This window comes from Equus asinus, chromosome 29 (genome assembly GCF_041296235.1).
Source record: "Equus asinus isolate D_3611 breed Donkey chromosome 29, EquAss-T2T_v2, whole genome shotgun sequence".
Lineage (NCBI taxonomy): Eukaryota > Metazoa > Chordata > Mammalia > Perissodactyla > Equidae > Equus > Equus asinus.
Window position 1 is genome coordinate 34975295 of NC_091818.1, and position 15099 is coordinate 34990393.

The 15099-nt window shown below is 40.9% G+C and overlaps 2 protein-coding genes across 7 annotated transcripts in view; one reads left to right on the top strand and one right to left on the bottom strand.

Annotated features, from left to right (window-relative positions):
* Window positions 1-15099, top strand: part of NUDT5 (nudix hydrolase 5) — a 33467-nt gene that overhangs the window by 4709 nt on the left and 13659 nt on the right. For 3 of the 5 annotated variants that reach the window (XR_011499210.1, XM_044762133.2, XM_044762132.2), the window contains exons 2-7: window positions 5506-5613; window positions 6853-6920; window positions 11218-11267; window positions 11922-12029; window positions 13328-13423; window positions 14032-14133. Coding sequence is in view for 4 of the 5 variants with exons in the window: in XM_044762133.2 (XP_044618068.1) it covers window positions 5551-5613; window positions 6853-6920; window positions 11218-11267; window positions 11922-12029; window positions 13328-13423; window positions 14032-14133 (487 nt within the window). In the remaining variant the exon portion in view is untranslated. Of the gene's footprint in view, window positions 1-5505; window positions 5614-6852; window positions 6921-11217; window positions 11268-11921; window positions 12030-13327; window positions 13424-14031; window positions 14134-14965; window positions 15091-15099 lie in introns of those variants that run through there. The other 2 variants (XM_070500833.1, XM_070500834.1) reach the window with 1 other exon arrangement.
* The window catches only part of SEC61A2 (SEC61 translocon subunit alpha 2), a 44797-nt gene continuing 31566 nt past the window's right edge, over window positions 1869-15099 (bottom strand). For both annotated transcript variants that reach the window (XM_070500832.1, XM_044762124.2), the window contains one exon: window positions 1869-2104. In XM_070500832.1, the coding sequence (XP_070356933.1) occupies window positions 2080-2104 (25 nt within the window). In that variant the 3' untranslated portion in view covers window positions 1869-2079. The remainder of the gene's footprint in view (window positions 2105-15099) is intronic.

The window sequence follows — 15099 nt, forward strand, 5'->3', positions numbered from 1 at the left end:
CTTTTTTTTCCTTTTTTTCTAATTTACGTCTGGAGCTAGTTTTTTGTTTCTCTAGCTCTCTAACATTCTAGCTTAAATATTTTTTAATACAATCTGTTTGGAACAACTGTTGATAGCTTAACATCAGCCAACTGAGGGTCGATCTTTTGATGACTGAGACTGTTTTGTAATTGAATCTAACTAACTTTATTAAATGAAGAGGAGTGGATGAGGAACCGTCCCTCAGAGTAATACTTTTTCACCATCAACAATCCCTCAAAAATCTGACGGAAGCTATGAAGATATAAACATAAGGGGACCTAGCAGATAACTTGATGCCTCGAGGTTTTAGATAAATCTGAAGGAACTAGTTGCCCGCTTCCCCAAAGATACTAACGTTGGGGTCGGAGGGACCTCTGCTCTTCTAAATTAGGTGTTCCTGACCATTTTTTCTAGACTTTCTGGGAATCCAGATTAAGAACCCTTTTCACAGAGAAAATTAGAGATTCTCTTTCTCCTTTCAGTGTCTTCTGGTGCTTAGACTTTGGAGGACTGCAGTGCCCTGCTTTTAAGAAGCGTGGGTGCAGAAAAGTTATTTGGGGTCAGAGTCACTTTTTAAAAGAAGGTAGAAATTAACTTAATGCAAGCATTCGGTACCATTCTGAGCAGATTATGTTGTACACTAAATGGGGTTGCCTGGTTGCCTAAAAGTTATTTTCTCTAACTGTTAGAATTAAAAGCGGGGAGGGGCTGGCCTAGCGGAGTGATTAAGTTCACATGCTTTGATTCAGTGGCCCAGGGTGTGCCGGTTCAGATCCTGGGCGTGGACCTATACACTGCTCATCAAGCCATGCAGTGGCGGCGTCCGACCTAGAAGAACTAGAATGACTTACGACTAGGATATACAACTCTGTACCGGGGCTTTGGGGAGGGGGGAAAAAAAGAGGAAAATTGGCAACAGCTGTTAGCTCAGGGCCAATCATCCTTACCAAAAAAAAAAAAAAGCACAAAGGAAATTTTCCTTCTCTTATGTAAACGTTATTAATAGAAGGGAATGGAATCTAGAATAAAAATCTAGATCAAGTTCTTTTATCTGGGTGTAGAGCACAAAGGCAGAGGCAAGTAGCCAGCCTTTGATGTAACCAACCTGGGTCAGCATAGTGCTTGGATTGCCTATAATAATGTAAACTATTTGTCTAAAGTAAACCAGTGCCAGTTAAAAGTTTACCTAACAGATTGTCATCTGGGGCACTTTCGAAGGAATAGCCGCCTGTTTTCTTATGCTCTCTCTATATTGCCAATATGCTAAGTGACTGTCTCTGAATATCTAAATGTCCCCGTAGCTTACTCCTGTATTACTTTGCAGGCTCTGTTCACATGTCACCACATTAAAGAGGCCTCTCCCCATTGCTGCATATAGATCAGCACCCCCACCTTCTCCACTCGACTTATCCCTCTTAATCTTTCTCCAAAAAACGTAGAGTCACTGGACAGAAATTTTGTATATTGTCCCTCACTTTTTCTCCCTTTCTCTCCACCAGCAAGTAAGCTCCCCGAGGGCAGGGCCTTTGTCTGTTCTGTCCACTGCTGTAATCCTAGCACCAAGGACATTATCTCTCTTTCAGTGTCTGCCACAAGGTGCTGTAGCCTGAGATTCACAATCAATACATGGTTTTGACAAGTATTAACACAGTTTGTGCATAGTCATTCATGGTTTAAGTCAGTGTGAAGATGTATAGACATTTCTCTCATCCTCATTTAGTGGTTATTTTTATATCTTTAGCATATAGTTGTCTTTTCTTACCCGAGGCCTCAAATTTTGCTTCTTTGCTCAAGTCCTTACTGGCAATTGAATTCCTAGGTTTGCCCACAAAATAACCTGCAAGCAGCACTGTTGACAACGTTTTAATGACACAACAGAAATACATGTAATTTTACAACAGAAATATGTGTGGAGCATCAGACGAAATATGCACCCAGGGGACAGCAAAATGCTTGCTTGGTACAGGAATGCAGAGCATTTCTAGCCTGTTGAGTCCAAAGCAGAATTCCTTGAATTTGTCTCCTGGGCGTTGTCACTCTGGACCCAAGGTGACTTCATCACCCAACTATCCTGAACATTTGCCTGTTGGGGATTTGAAGATTTGCAGAGATTTTTATTAATCGAGATGTAATTCACAGACCATAAAGTTCACCTTGTTAAATTATAAAATGCAGTTTTTTTAGTATAGTCACAAGATTGTGCCACTATCACCACTATTTAATTCCAGAACATTTTCATCAAAAAGAAACTGTATACCCATAAGCAGTTGCTCCATATTCCCTCTTTCCCCCAAGTGCCTTGGCAACCACTAATCTGCTTTCTGTCTCTATGGATTTGTCTATTCTGGATATTTCATATAAATGGAATCATGGAAACATTTGGCCCATGTGACTGGCTTCTTTCAATTAGCATAATGTTTTCAAAGTTCATCCATGTTGTAGCATGTGTCATTACTTCATTCCTTTTTATGGCTGAATAATATTCCATTGTATGGAATACCACATTTTATTTATCCATTCATCAATAGACAGACATTTAAGTTGTTTGCACTTTGGGGCTATTATGAATAATACTGCTGTGAACACTTGTGTACAAGTTTTTATGTGAGCATAGGTTGCATTTCTCTTGGTTATATACTTAGAATGAATTTTGTAGGTCCACATGGAAACTCTGTGGTTAACCTTTTGAGGAACTGCCAGACTGTTTTCCAAAGTGGCTGCACCTTTTACATTCTTACCAGCAGTATATGAGGGTCCCAATTTCCCACATCCTCCCCAACACTTGTTGTCATCTGTCTTTTATTATAATCATCGTGGTGGGGGTGAGGTGGTGTCTCCTTGTGGTGGTGATATGCCTTTCCTTGATGGCTAATGATGGTGAGCATATTTTCATGTGCTTACTGGCCATTTGTATATCTTTGGAGAAATGTGTATTCATCCTTTACTTATTTTTAATTAGGTTGTTTTTTAATTACTGTAAGAGGTTTTTTTACATATTTCAGATACAAGTCTCCTATCAGATGTACAACTTTTTTCCCATTCTGTGGGTTGTCGTTTTACTATCTTGATGGTATCCTTTGAAGCAGAGAAGTTTTTTATTTTAATGAAGTCTAATTTATCTATCTTTTCTTTTGTGCTTTAGGTGTCGTATCTGAGACCATTGCCTAATCCAACATCATGAAGATTTACATTTATGTTTTCTTCTAAGCATTTTATAGTTTTAGCTCTTACATTTAGGACTTTGTTCCATTTTGAGTTGATTTTTATATGTGGTATCAGGGGTTCATTTTCATTCTTATGCATCTGTATATCTCGTCCCGCAGCAATTGGCTAAAGAGACTGTTCTTCCCCCACTGAATTGTCTTGGACTCTTGTTGAAAACCCGTTGCCCATAAATCTATGGGTTTAATTCCGGACTCTCAGTTCTATTCCATCAATCTACATATCTATCCTTATGCCAGTACCCACAGCATCTTGATTACTGTGGGTTTTATAGTAAGTTTGGAAATCAGCAAGTGTGAATCTTTTAACTTTGTGCGAAGATAATTTTGAAATTGAGTTTAACTAACTTAGTCACGCAAAGACAAGTAGACAAGAACTATTCTTCAGAACAAGCCTCAGCAGGCCCCAGACCTAATTCTTAGGAGCAGAATGGCTCTCTAGACTTATCCAGCCGGATTCACTTTATTCCTCTTGTCATTTACTCAGCAGTGCTTTTAGGGAGTTTTTCCAGCAGGGTAACTGTGAGTAATGTTGAAAGTTGCACAATGTAAAGAAAAATCTGGCGTTCAGGAGATAGTTTTGGAGATCATTTCATCCGAAGTGGGAGACATACAGGTTTGTAACCAGAGCAGTGGTGGTCAGGATAGGATCCCTTCAAGACATGTTAGAGGTACAATTTTTCGGACTTGTAGTGGGTAAGTTATGGTTGGTAAAGGAGAATAGGGATTGGAGATACTTATATTTCTAGCTTGGGGATGATGGGTAGATGCAGTTAGGGGACAGACTGTGATGGGCTGAGTAAAGATGCACGGCAGTATCATCCGCTCTTTCAGGAAGTCTGGCAAGCTTGGAGGAGAGAACAGGGTTCTGAGAAGCTTGATTGTTTCTGTTTTGTTGGTTTTATTTTAGGATGGGGCAAACTTGCTGTCTGAGGTAAAAATTGAAGATGTGACCAGTAGTTTAATTATCACTTTAGGTCCCAGAAGAAACAGAGAGCAGAGACCCTCTTACCTGTCAGACAGTTGGTAAGAGAGTTGAAGCTTGATCGTCTGTAGTTAGCAAAAGTTAGGAGGTGGGGTCGCTTAGGGACCCGTGGAACTTAAGAGGAGTGAAGAGTCAGAATAGCCTCTAAGAAATGTACATAAAATAACACAGAAACGGAAAATAAGAACAAAAAAACGAGACAGAGGATCATTTTAGGAAGTCCGACAGCTAAATATTGTTTCCTGAAAGAGAACCAAGAAAATGGAGGGGAGGAAATTATCAGGGAAGTAACTCGAGAAAAGTTCCCCATCGAGAAGCACAATGTGAAGTTTCCAGATTGAAAGGACCCACTTGGGTACCCAGTACGACAACATCAGCGTGAAGACATGAATAACCACAAGTTTCCAGAGAAAGAAAACAGATCACATAGAAAACGCCTCGAGAATCAGAATGGCTACGGATTTCTCAACAGCAGCACCAGAAGCAAGACCACTGAGCAATGCTCCAGATTTCAGATCGAAAATTATTTTCAGCCCATGATTCTATATGCAGCCAGACTATCAATATACTTTGAGGGCAGAAAAAAAGATGTTCAGACATTCAGGGTACAAAAATGAGGGAATAAGCCAAGAGAAAGGGAGTATTAGTATAGAACAGATGGGGCGGGGTCTGCTCTTTTCATAACACATCTTGTATTGGTTAACGCATTATGTGCAACTGTGACTTTGATACATGGTAAAACTTGAAAGTGAACGGGCCACAATATTGTGAATTTGTTTAATGCCACTGACCTGTACATTTTAAAATTATTAAAATTGTATACCCACTTACCACAGGATAAAAAAGAAAAAGATAAATGGGAGGTGGAAACAGCCAGCCCATACAACTCTTTCGCCGTAAAGGGTTGATGAGGGACAATAGTTGAGGGGTGGGCATGGGGAGTGGTGTGTGATCTTTGTACTGTTTCTCCTGGGAAAGCTTTTGAAATTTGGAGTCAGAAAATGGAAGAATGAGTCTGAGTGCCTCGTGTGTGTGGTCGGCACTGGGCCGCCATGGGCTGCATCTAAGTGGGACGGCTTTAAGTTCTTTCCTGAATGTCTCCTGGGGCCTTTGTATTCACTTCTCCATCCCGGGCACTTCTCCCAGGTCTTCAGAGGGCAAAAGCAGCTTTGATGACCGCTAAGCTTTTCCCCATTAAGTACTGTGACCGTTGGCCTATGGACAAATGTTTAATTCAGAAAAATAAATGTAGCCTAAACAGATCTCATTGTCTTACAGCGTGAACTTCTTGTCTGAGGACTATAAAGACTAACTAGTTTGAAAATGGAAAATCGAGAACCAGCGAATTCTTCTCAAAATATCAAACAGTCTATTATCTCAGAGGAGGTATAAATTTTCACTTCCCTTCCCCCTCCCCACGTAAAGCTGAGTTTAAAGAAAGAAATCTATGGACTATTTGTTCTTTCAAATGATTGTTTTTCATTCTTAAAGAGAGTTTTTAAAGATTGTTCTTGCTCCCTTTTTAGGACTCGGGGACATTTTGCTCTTGGGTGGGAGCAGAAGTGTATCCCTCTTAATTATATGCACTAGTGAAATTGGGATTGTTTTTAAAGTCGATTTTGGCTGTTGATAGAAAAACTCTTAAGTTTTTATTAAAAGTTTCCCTGGGTAGAATAAATCATATGAGTTTAGGGCTTAAATATTTCATCCTTAGGTATCACATCCTAGTTCGCTGTTTATGGTCTCAGTATGTTTGTTTAAGAACAATAAAAACCCAAGTTATTCGTTGTAGGTCTAAATTCCAGAACTAATGTATGTCTTGTGTGTTATTCAGTTTCGCTTCTAAAAATTCTCTTCCTGCAGGAACCATTGCAATGAATAAATTTTAAATCCTTCATCCTAGAACTCTGGTCTTGACACCTTTCTGCAATTCTTTTTGATTTAAAAATCTTTCTGTGTTGTCTGTGAATACATCTGATAATTATTAGGTTGCTGCTAGCAAGAAGCGAAAGATAGGAGAGTAAGAAAAAGGCTCCTGCATTATGTACGCAGTGGGACTTTGCTCTCGTTCAGTGTAGTGCCATCAGTAAGTTAGTTCTGGTAACCCAGAGGCCCCAGTGTCTAGACAGAACGATGCTGGGTGCCTCCCGGATTGGGAGGGAAACCCATGTGTCATTACAGCAAATCCAGTCATTGGACATGGATTCCCCATAGTCAGCCTTGCTCTGTAGTCCTTGACAGTAAAATGCCACTGAGGAGTTTTTACAGACTAAACACTGCTCTGTGACTAGCACCCAGATCAGAGGATGGAACATTGAGAGCATCCCAGAAAACCTCTCTCTCCTTAGTGCTCCCTTCTAGTCCCCCTGACCCCCAAGAGTTTTTCAACTGTCGTTTCTTTTTACCTCTCAGTAATACCTCTAAAACTCCAAAAAGAAGCAGCACCACCCTTCAGAAAAACGACTTTTTAATACCTTGAACTGGAAACTTGCACAGAAATTATTGGGAGGGAAACATGATAATTGAGAGGGTCACAAAGAGAAGATCTGAAAGAAAAAAAACCCTTCTAAATAAAAAACACCTCAGTTTGAAAGTTTCCCAACTTATTGTCTGATCTCCTTTTAGTTAATTGCAGAAGGAAAATGGGTCAAGCTTGAAAAAACAACTTACATGGATCCTACTGGTAAAACAAGGTAAAATTTTATTTTCCTTTTGTAAAATGCTCAGTATTTGAGGTCTCAGGGTCTCTATTTAGTGTTTGGCATAAACTTGGATGTTTTCCTCATTCTAAACTTTTATCTGAAATAAAGAATCTATTTGTTTTCCCATTGTTAGACTGTTTGAATCACTTATAACCTCTGAATAAAATTATGTTGTAAATTTCGTAGAGTAACTAATCAGGAATCAATTTTAACACCATTCTCCCCAAGTAGATTCGTGTGAACTGAAAACTTTTGAGCCAAGCCTAATGTAAGTTGATAAAGCAGCAGAATAATTAACAATACGGGTTGCTTCCTTCTAGTTAAGCCAATTTTTAATCTGTAAATTAGAAGAATTAAAGAGGAAACATTGCTGAGTTTGAGATAAAACTTAACATGTTTACACTTTGCTCATAGAAATGTAAATTGGAAAAAGAAAAGTTTTGTAAAGCATTTCACAATATGTCTCAATTGCCATAAAGATACATGGGGGAGGGGGCAGTTTCTGGGGTCAGGCCACTGTGAGGTCTGAGACTGTGTTAAGAAAACTATTTGGAATCAGATTTAGGCATGAAAAATGTTCATCAAAATTTTAAAAGACAAAAGTAAATTGAAAGAGGAGCCAGCCCCGTGGCCTGGTGGTTAAGCTCAGCACAGTCTGCTTTGGCAGTCCAGGTGCTTGGGTTTAGATCCCGTGTGTGGTCCTACACCACTTGTCAGCCATGCTGTGGCAGCAACCCACATATAAAGTGGAGGAAGACTGGCACAGATGTTAGCTCAGGGCTAATCTTCCTCAAGAAAAAAGTGGAGGCTTGGTCAGGGTGAATCTTCCTCAGCAAAATAAATAGATAAATAAATAAATTTAAAGCAATCTAAACATCTTAAAATTAGGGAAATAATTGTAATAGTGCATTCATTTAGTAAAATCTGTGCAGCCATCTACAAAGCAGATTATGAAGACAACCTAGCAATATGAGAAAAGTTACTAAGTTGATAGTAAAATAGGAAATTGTTTATATATGCTTTTTTGTTTTGTTTTGTTTTCATGAGGACGATTGGCCCTGAGCTAACATCTATTGCCAATCTTTCTCTTTTTTCTTGAGGAAGATTGTTGCTGAGCCAACATCTAGGGCAATCTTCCTCTATTTGATGTGGGATGCCAGTACACTGTGGTTTGATGAGCAGTGCCAGGTCTGTGCCCAGGATCCGAACCCACAAACCCCAGGCTACCGAAGCAGAGCACACGAACTTAACCACTACGCCACCGGGCTGGCCCCTATATATGCTTTTTAAACTCTGCCAAATAATGGGTAAGAGAAGGCTGCAAGGAAAACTAGCAAAATATTATTGGCAGCTGTGTGATTAACCTTTTTTCTGCTATTTCTCAGATTTTCTGTTTAGTAATTTTTTATAACAAAAAAATGTGTTAAAGTAGGTTATATTTTATTTAAGCATTTACTTAATGAAGTATAAAAAGGAATAAAACAGAATAAGAAAATAGGAAAATTAACTACATTTAGTATCCAGATTACATGATATAAATTCATTACTATAAAAGCTCCATTTGCTAAGCGATAGGATAAGACAGTTTCTTCATAAGGAAATCTCTCTCTCATCTGACTTGCCAGTAATTTAAATAACTTTTGATTATATCTACTAACTAGCAAAAATATTGCTAAGGCCCGGTGCTGGAGAGCTCTGGGAGACATTAAGATGTCCATAGCACTGTTAAAACCCCAGAGTGAGGAAGCTCAGCAGACTACGGTCCATCAGTGCGGTGGGAGAGTGTGACTCTTAGTGAGGGAGAGTTTGATGTGTAGAACTAAATATGAAAGAAATAGAAGATAGAGAATTGTGGCAAGGCTCAAGCCTGAAGGAGCAAAGTATCTTCCAGTGTACTTATATTTGAGAACCAGAGACAGAGATGAGAACCCACCCTACGGTGATAGAGTTTAGTTCTGTCCCTATAAAGCTGTGTAAGTTTACAACACAAGATAGAACTCTCAACACTAAAGATTGTGTGTTGCACCATCTTCTCTCTCCACCTGACGCCTCTTCCTCCCTTCCAGCATTTCTTAATCAGGGATGCACATCAGAATCATTTGGGGGTTTTTTTCAAAATATTCACGATTAGTTCTCACCTCCAGAGAGCCTGCTTCAGTAGTTTGGGAGTGGGCTCTGAAGTCTACCAGAACACCACACCTAGATTGCCTATTTATAGCACGCTCACCTCCATTCTGCCATATGTAGGTCTTCCTCGTGGCCTCCAACGAGGTCTTATGCAAAGCATTAACGTTTCATCCCAGATGTCAAGCTTTGAAGAATGAATCTCTGTACTTGAGGGTAGACTGTGATTTATAAACTTATCAAATGTTTTTCCTGTTACTTGATATAAAGCATGTACATAAGGATAAAACAGCAGCTAGAGACTCCTTTGTTCCACTGTCTCATTCATGGAAGAGGATATGGAATGGATTTTAGAAGTGTAAAAATAAACGCTGGCAGCACGCCCCTATCAACATTCAGGATAGAGCGGAAGTCATCCTGTTGCCCTTCCCATCTCTTGTGTTGGCTGACTAAAGGGAAGAAAGCGAAACAGGCATTTCTATAACAAAGATTAAAAAATGGAGTAAATTAACTAGAATCAGAATTCTAAAGCTACCAGAGGATTTGGGGATAACATACTCATAATTCCTTAGTTTTAACAAATGAGAAAAGAGTCTCAAGGAGGTTGTGGCTGGGAGGTTAGCTAGTAGGCACCGAGAGACGAAGACTTTCTGACTCATCAAATGTACATCTCTCAGAGTCCCTTTAAGATGACTGGAGCTCTCATGGGGCATTCTTGTTCTAGTATTTCTTATAAATGCATTATATTTTATTGCTCATAATTTATGGCTCATTACTGCTTTTATTGACTTCATCTTAACCACTATAATGATACTACTCTTTGTTTCCCTTATTCCTAGTGTATTTGGGATGGGACCTTCAGTGCTTTTCCCAACACTGTCTTCTTCAGTCTTTAGGACTAACCTTAAGAGGCAGCAGAGAGAGAGAGCTATGTCCAAAGGTGTTTCGTCTTTTGCAGTCTGTATTATTTACGCATTGGAATTGCTTGTTGGTTGGCTTCTTGCTACTAACAGGAATGTTGGGCTGCTGTGAGTTGTCATAGTAGTCTGTTTGACTTTCATAGGTTCATTTGGACAGATTTGTCCTTTAGAATTTGGGTACAATACTGAAAATTCTACAGTTTACAGAAGGTTTTTTTTTTCAAACTAAAGATCTGAAATTTTTTAACAGAAATATGGCAAGATCCAAACCTTCAGGACGACCAGATAAAGAGTAGGAGGGTTCCTCCAAGTAGTCCATCCCATACAGTGAGAGGACAGCATTGTCAGCTGCAGGGAGACAGATGTTGGAGCCTTTCTTATCCCATCCCCAGAGCCACTCAGATGTCTGTCTTCTCTTGGATCCAAAAATTATTTGCTTCTTCACGCCCATCTCTTACCGCTGCTCTTTCTATTTAAGGGATAAAAGAGTGAAGGGAGAATTTTCTTCATATGCCCTTCCCCATTTAAACAACATGATTGTACCAATAACTGGATTTTCAGTACAGTGTTCCCCAGAAACAAATACTAATCAGGAATAAAGCCGTAAAAGGGAGTAGGCACCTGCTGTTACTCATCCGCTTTTTCCTCTAGGGACCATTTTCCCCTTAGATGAGATCTCACACATGCAAAGGAGAGCACTGACCTAAATTTAATAATTCCTCCATTAATAAATGGGATGGCCCTGCTTTCTGAAATTGGGTATTTTCGGTCACAGATTTTAAAATCTAAATTGTATAAATAACTGTCTCAATAGTTCATATTTTGCAGTCTCTTTTCTTCTTAAAGATAAGGCTGGAATTTTCACAGGGGCTTAATTGGCAGAGACTGCTTAGCAGCCTTTAAAGCTGTAATCACTAGCTGTGCTGTTCACCTCTAGATTTATGATCCAAATGGAAGTATTTCCAGTAAATGATGAGAAAGGCAGCTCAGGTGATCAAGAAACCTTCTAGAGAGCACTCAGAGGGTTAGATGTGGGGTGGCAGGTGTTCCTTGATAATTTTCAGAAGCTATGGGGAAGCACAAGTGGCTTTTTTAGTAAGATCCGTATTGTTGTGGTCTTCTTGACCATTATCATTGGTATATTTGCATGCCTTGCATTGTAAATTCTGGTTGTAGACAGAAAACCCAAGTACCTTCTCCTCTGTGGTGCTAATGATTGTATTTTTTCTTTTATGCCTGGTCAGAACCTGGGAAACTGTGAAGCGGACAACCAGGAAAGGACAGTCCGCTGATGGTACGCACACAAACCCACTGTAACTCTTCCTAAGGAGCTTACCACCCTGGAGGAGGCTGGGGTCTGAGGGTTCTTGTCACTGTAACCAAGACTTCAGAGCAGAGTGATCTTCGATTAGGATCTTTTATCTTTAAATCTAGTAGTTGTTTTTGTGATGCTATGTAACTAAATCAAGCTTTTTTTACAAGTAACTTCTGGCTCTTGTTATCTAAGCTCAGAACAGTGGTGGGGTTTTTTTGTTGTTTTTTTTTAAATTTTTTTTCTGCTTTTTCTCCCCAAATCCCCCCAGTACATAGTTGTATATTTTTAGTTGTGAGTCCTTCTAGTTGTGGCACATGGGACGCCACCTCAGCATGGCCTGATGAGCGGTGCCATGTCCACGCCCAGGATCCGAACCAGCGAAACCCTGGGCCGCAGCAGCGGAGCCGAGAACTTATCCACTCGGCCACGGGGCCAGCCCCATTTCTTTCCATTTTTAAAGGAGAATAACTGCCATGTTGTAACTTAGGTTAACTTCCTCTTGCTAATGCAAATACAAGGTAGAGTGCGGATGCGGCGTTTCTGGAAATAGGGATTTTAGTTAGATTGCTCTGAACAAATTGCCGGCGTTACCTCTCATTAAGGGCCGTCCTTGGTTTTACTCCCTGGTGACAGGTGTGTCGGTTATCCCGGTGCTGCAGAGAACTCTCCATTATGAATGCATCGTCCTGGTAAAACAGTTCCGGCCCCCCATGGGGGGCTACTGCCTCGAGTTCCCGGCAGGTGAGTGTGTCTGCGCCGAGAACAGCCTGGCTGCTAGGGGACCGCAGGATGGGGCCAGGACCGAGCTGAGGACTGCATTGCTCAGCCGCTTAACACCTTTTTATCTCTCCATGTGGTTTGAAGTAAAACAAAGTAATTTCTGCAGTGAAATGTCACAGCTTACCTGTCCAAGCCACCTGCCCTCTTCTTTGCTACATTCTTTCTAGCCGCTCTGAGTAATTGCTTTTCCCTAATTTGTCAACTTACTTCATTGTCCATCACTAGCAAGCTGCCTCTGACAAGAAATTTACGGCTATACCTCGGCCACTCTTAAGTCCAAAAACGATGAATGGAAAAGACCTCTTGGTCCTTCTGTATGTATACAGGCCAAGGAAATTGTCTTAATTTCCTTGAATATTTTTTAAATATTTCCTTGAATATTTTTAGAGTATTTTTTTCAGTTGCCTAGTAAGTCGAGCTATCCAGAATTTAATACACTGTATTATTACAGGGCTGAATTAGGTTGTTCCCATCTGAAGAGATTAGATCTCATTTATTCATCATTAGTGGTTTAGGTTTTGTATTTTTGAAGTCCATCCCATAGTAACATATAACTAACAACTTTATTTTCTTTCTCATTTACTCGCCATTTCACTGAAGAAATTAGTAACTTTAAACATACTGAATAGCGCGTATTTCACTTTTTCCTTGCGTTTTTCATTCTTGTGGGTAAGATAACCCCAGTTACACTGCCTTCCTCCCTCCACTGCTCACGGTGGACAGAGCAGCGACCTCAGCCCACCAGCCTTCGGTTCTCTCCTGTCTCTTCTCGCCCCTCCCAGGGGACACGCCTCTCGGCACCTCAGCACAGGCCTCAATGCTGCTCTGTGAGGGAGCAAGGCAGGATAGGTGACACTGTCACATGAGGAGACAGAGAAGTGACAGGCTTCCTGCACTGCCGTCCATAGCCAGGTGCACAGCCTGGACCAGTCAGCCACCACCAAAGCCACGTCCTGGCCGGAGATCCCGTACGGGCCATGCTGCAGAAAAGCAGGAGTGCTGAGGTGCTCAGGAAAGCGCTGGCTCTAGATGACAAGACAGCAGGCACCTTCAGAACCTGCTCCATCCGCCTCCTGTCATTCTTCTTTTTTTTTTTTGTATAAACGTTCCCAACCTCAGTCCATTTTATCTGCGACCACTTCTCACAGTCCTCTGGCTCATCTCACGGAACTCAGCAGCAGCTGTGTTAGAAACAGGCCATGTTCAAAGAAAGTTGGATTTCCCTGTCCCACCTCTCTGTAAATGATTTGGACTTCCAGGTCTCATCGATGAAAACGAGAGCCCGGAGGCAGCTGCTCTTCGGGAACTTGAGGAGGAAACTGGCTATAAAGGTGATGTTGCTGAATGTTCTCCAGGTTGGTATTGCTCTCCAGGTGTGCCCTTGGGGACAAACTCTTGAAAACTAGCCAAGCAGTCGATTCTTCTGTGTAAAAGGATTGATTATTTGGGTGTTCTTTATGGTGAGCATTCAGATGGCTTTTGTTTCGGCTAATTCACTGCAGAGAAATCATAATCAGATTTGGTCACCCTCTGCAAGTGGAGCTCCCCTCCCCATGACAGCAGGTTTGAGCGAGAAAGACCTAAAGTTGGAGAAGAATTACGAAATTAAGTTGCCTTCAGAGTTTCCCACATTCTAAGTTTATTACTTACCTCATCCACATGCCTGCTCCCACTAGCCTTCTTTCCTGATGTGGGAAAGGATTTTACAACCTGTCAGAACCATCTAACTTCAGCCTTACTGAACTTGACTCAGGAACCCTGGGGAGAATATGAGCACTGACCCCACGTGCGCTGTCCAGTCCTCCAGCGTATACTCAGTGAAGAGGGCAAACTGTCAGTTCCCGCCTGAGTTCCACGTTAGCCGTGACTTACGGGCCCAGTCTTCTTCCAAAGACATTTAAGGAGTGAAACAAATGACCTCTGACTGGCGCCTAGGAAGGTGATCTGTTGCTTCTCTCTGTAGCTGTAGGTATGGATCCGGGTTTGTCAAACTGTACCACACACATCGTGACAGTAACCATTAACGGAGATGATGCTGAAAATGTAAGACCTAAGCCAAAGCCAGGTGAGTGTGCGCGGGCCATGCTTAAGGTGCGGGCATTGTGTTAAAGACCTTTTAACTTGCTACCAGTTTGATTTTTGATTAGTTAAAAGAATAACAGTCTTTCATAGATGCTGCATCATTAGTCTTGGCTGTTTTCCTAATCTTGTATATTTTACCATTTTCTTTTACCGCTTCATTGATTTTTACGCTTGCTTTATGTAAAATACTAAATTACATTATTTTCATATTTTCCATATGGAGTTTATTCCCACTTTAGTGATATGAGCTACAGGCCTAAATAGTAAACAATGAAAATCTTCAAAATCACTCTGATTTCTCTTTGCACATATACTAAGAATGACATAGGGGCTGTACTGGTGGTGCAGTGGTTAACTGCGCATGTTCCACTTTGGCGGCCTGGGGTTGGCCAGTTTGGATCCTGGGTACGGACATGGCACCGCTTGGCAAGCCATGCTGTGGCAGGCGTCTCACAGATAAAGTAGAGGAATTTGGGCACAGATGTTAGCTCAGGGCCAGTCTTTCTCAGCAAAAAGAGGAGGATTGGCAGCAGATGTTAGCTCAGGGCTAATCTTCCTCCAAAAAAAAAAAGAATGAATGACAAGTTTTTACAGGACAGCAGCTTATTAACTATTCTTTATTGAGTTCTGTATTTAGGGAAACTTTTAAGGAGATTCTTTGCTCTGTATTTCTTACCAAGTTTGGATTCAGCAGCTTTAAAGCCTGTCAGTTCCACATCTTCCTCCCCCTTAAAGGGGCTGTTTATATACACACGACAACAAGTCATGTATCACAGCCATATTCTTCCATTTCTCCTGCTCTTCACTTGTTCCAGATGCTTTGGTGTCCCACTGCAGCTGCTTTTATAAACATTCAGTTTTCAAACTAGCAAATATACATATAAAATGCCGCGGAGAAGAGTTTGACAGTTCCTCAGAGAGTTAAACACAGAATTACCGTATGATCCAG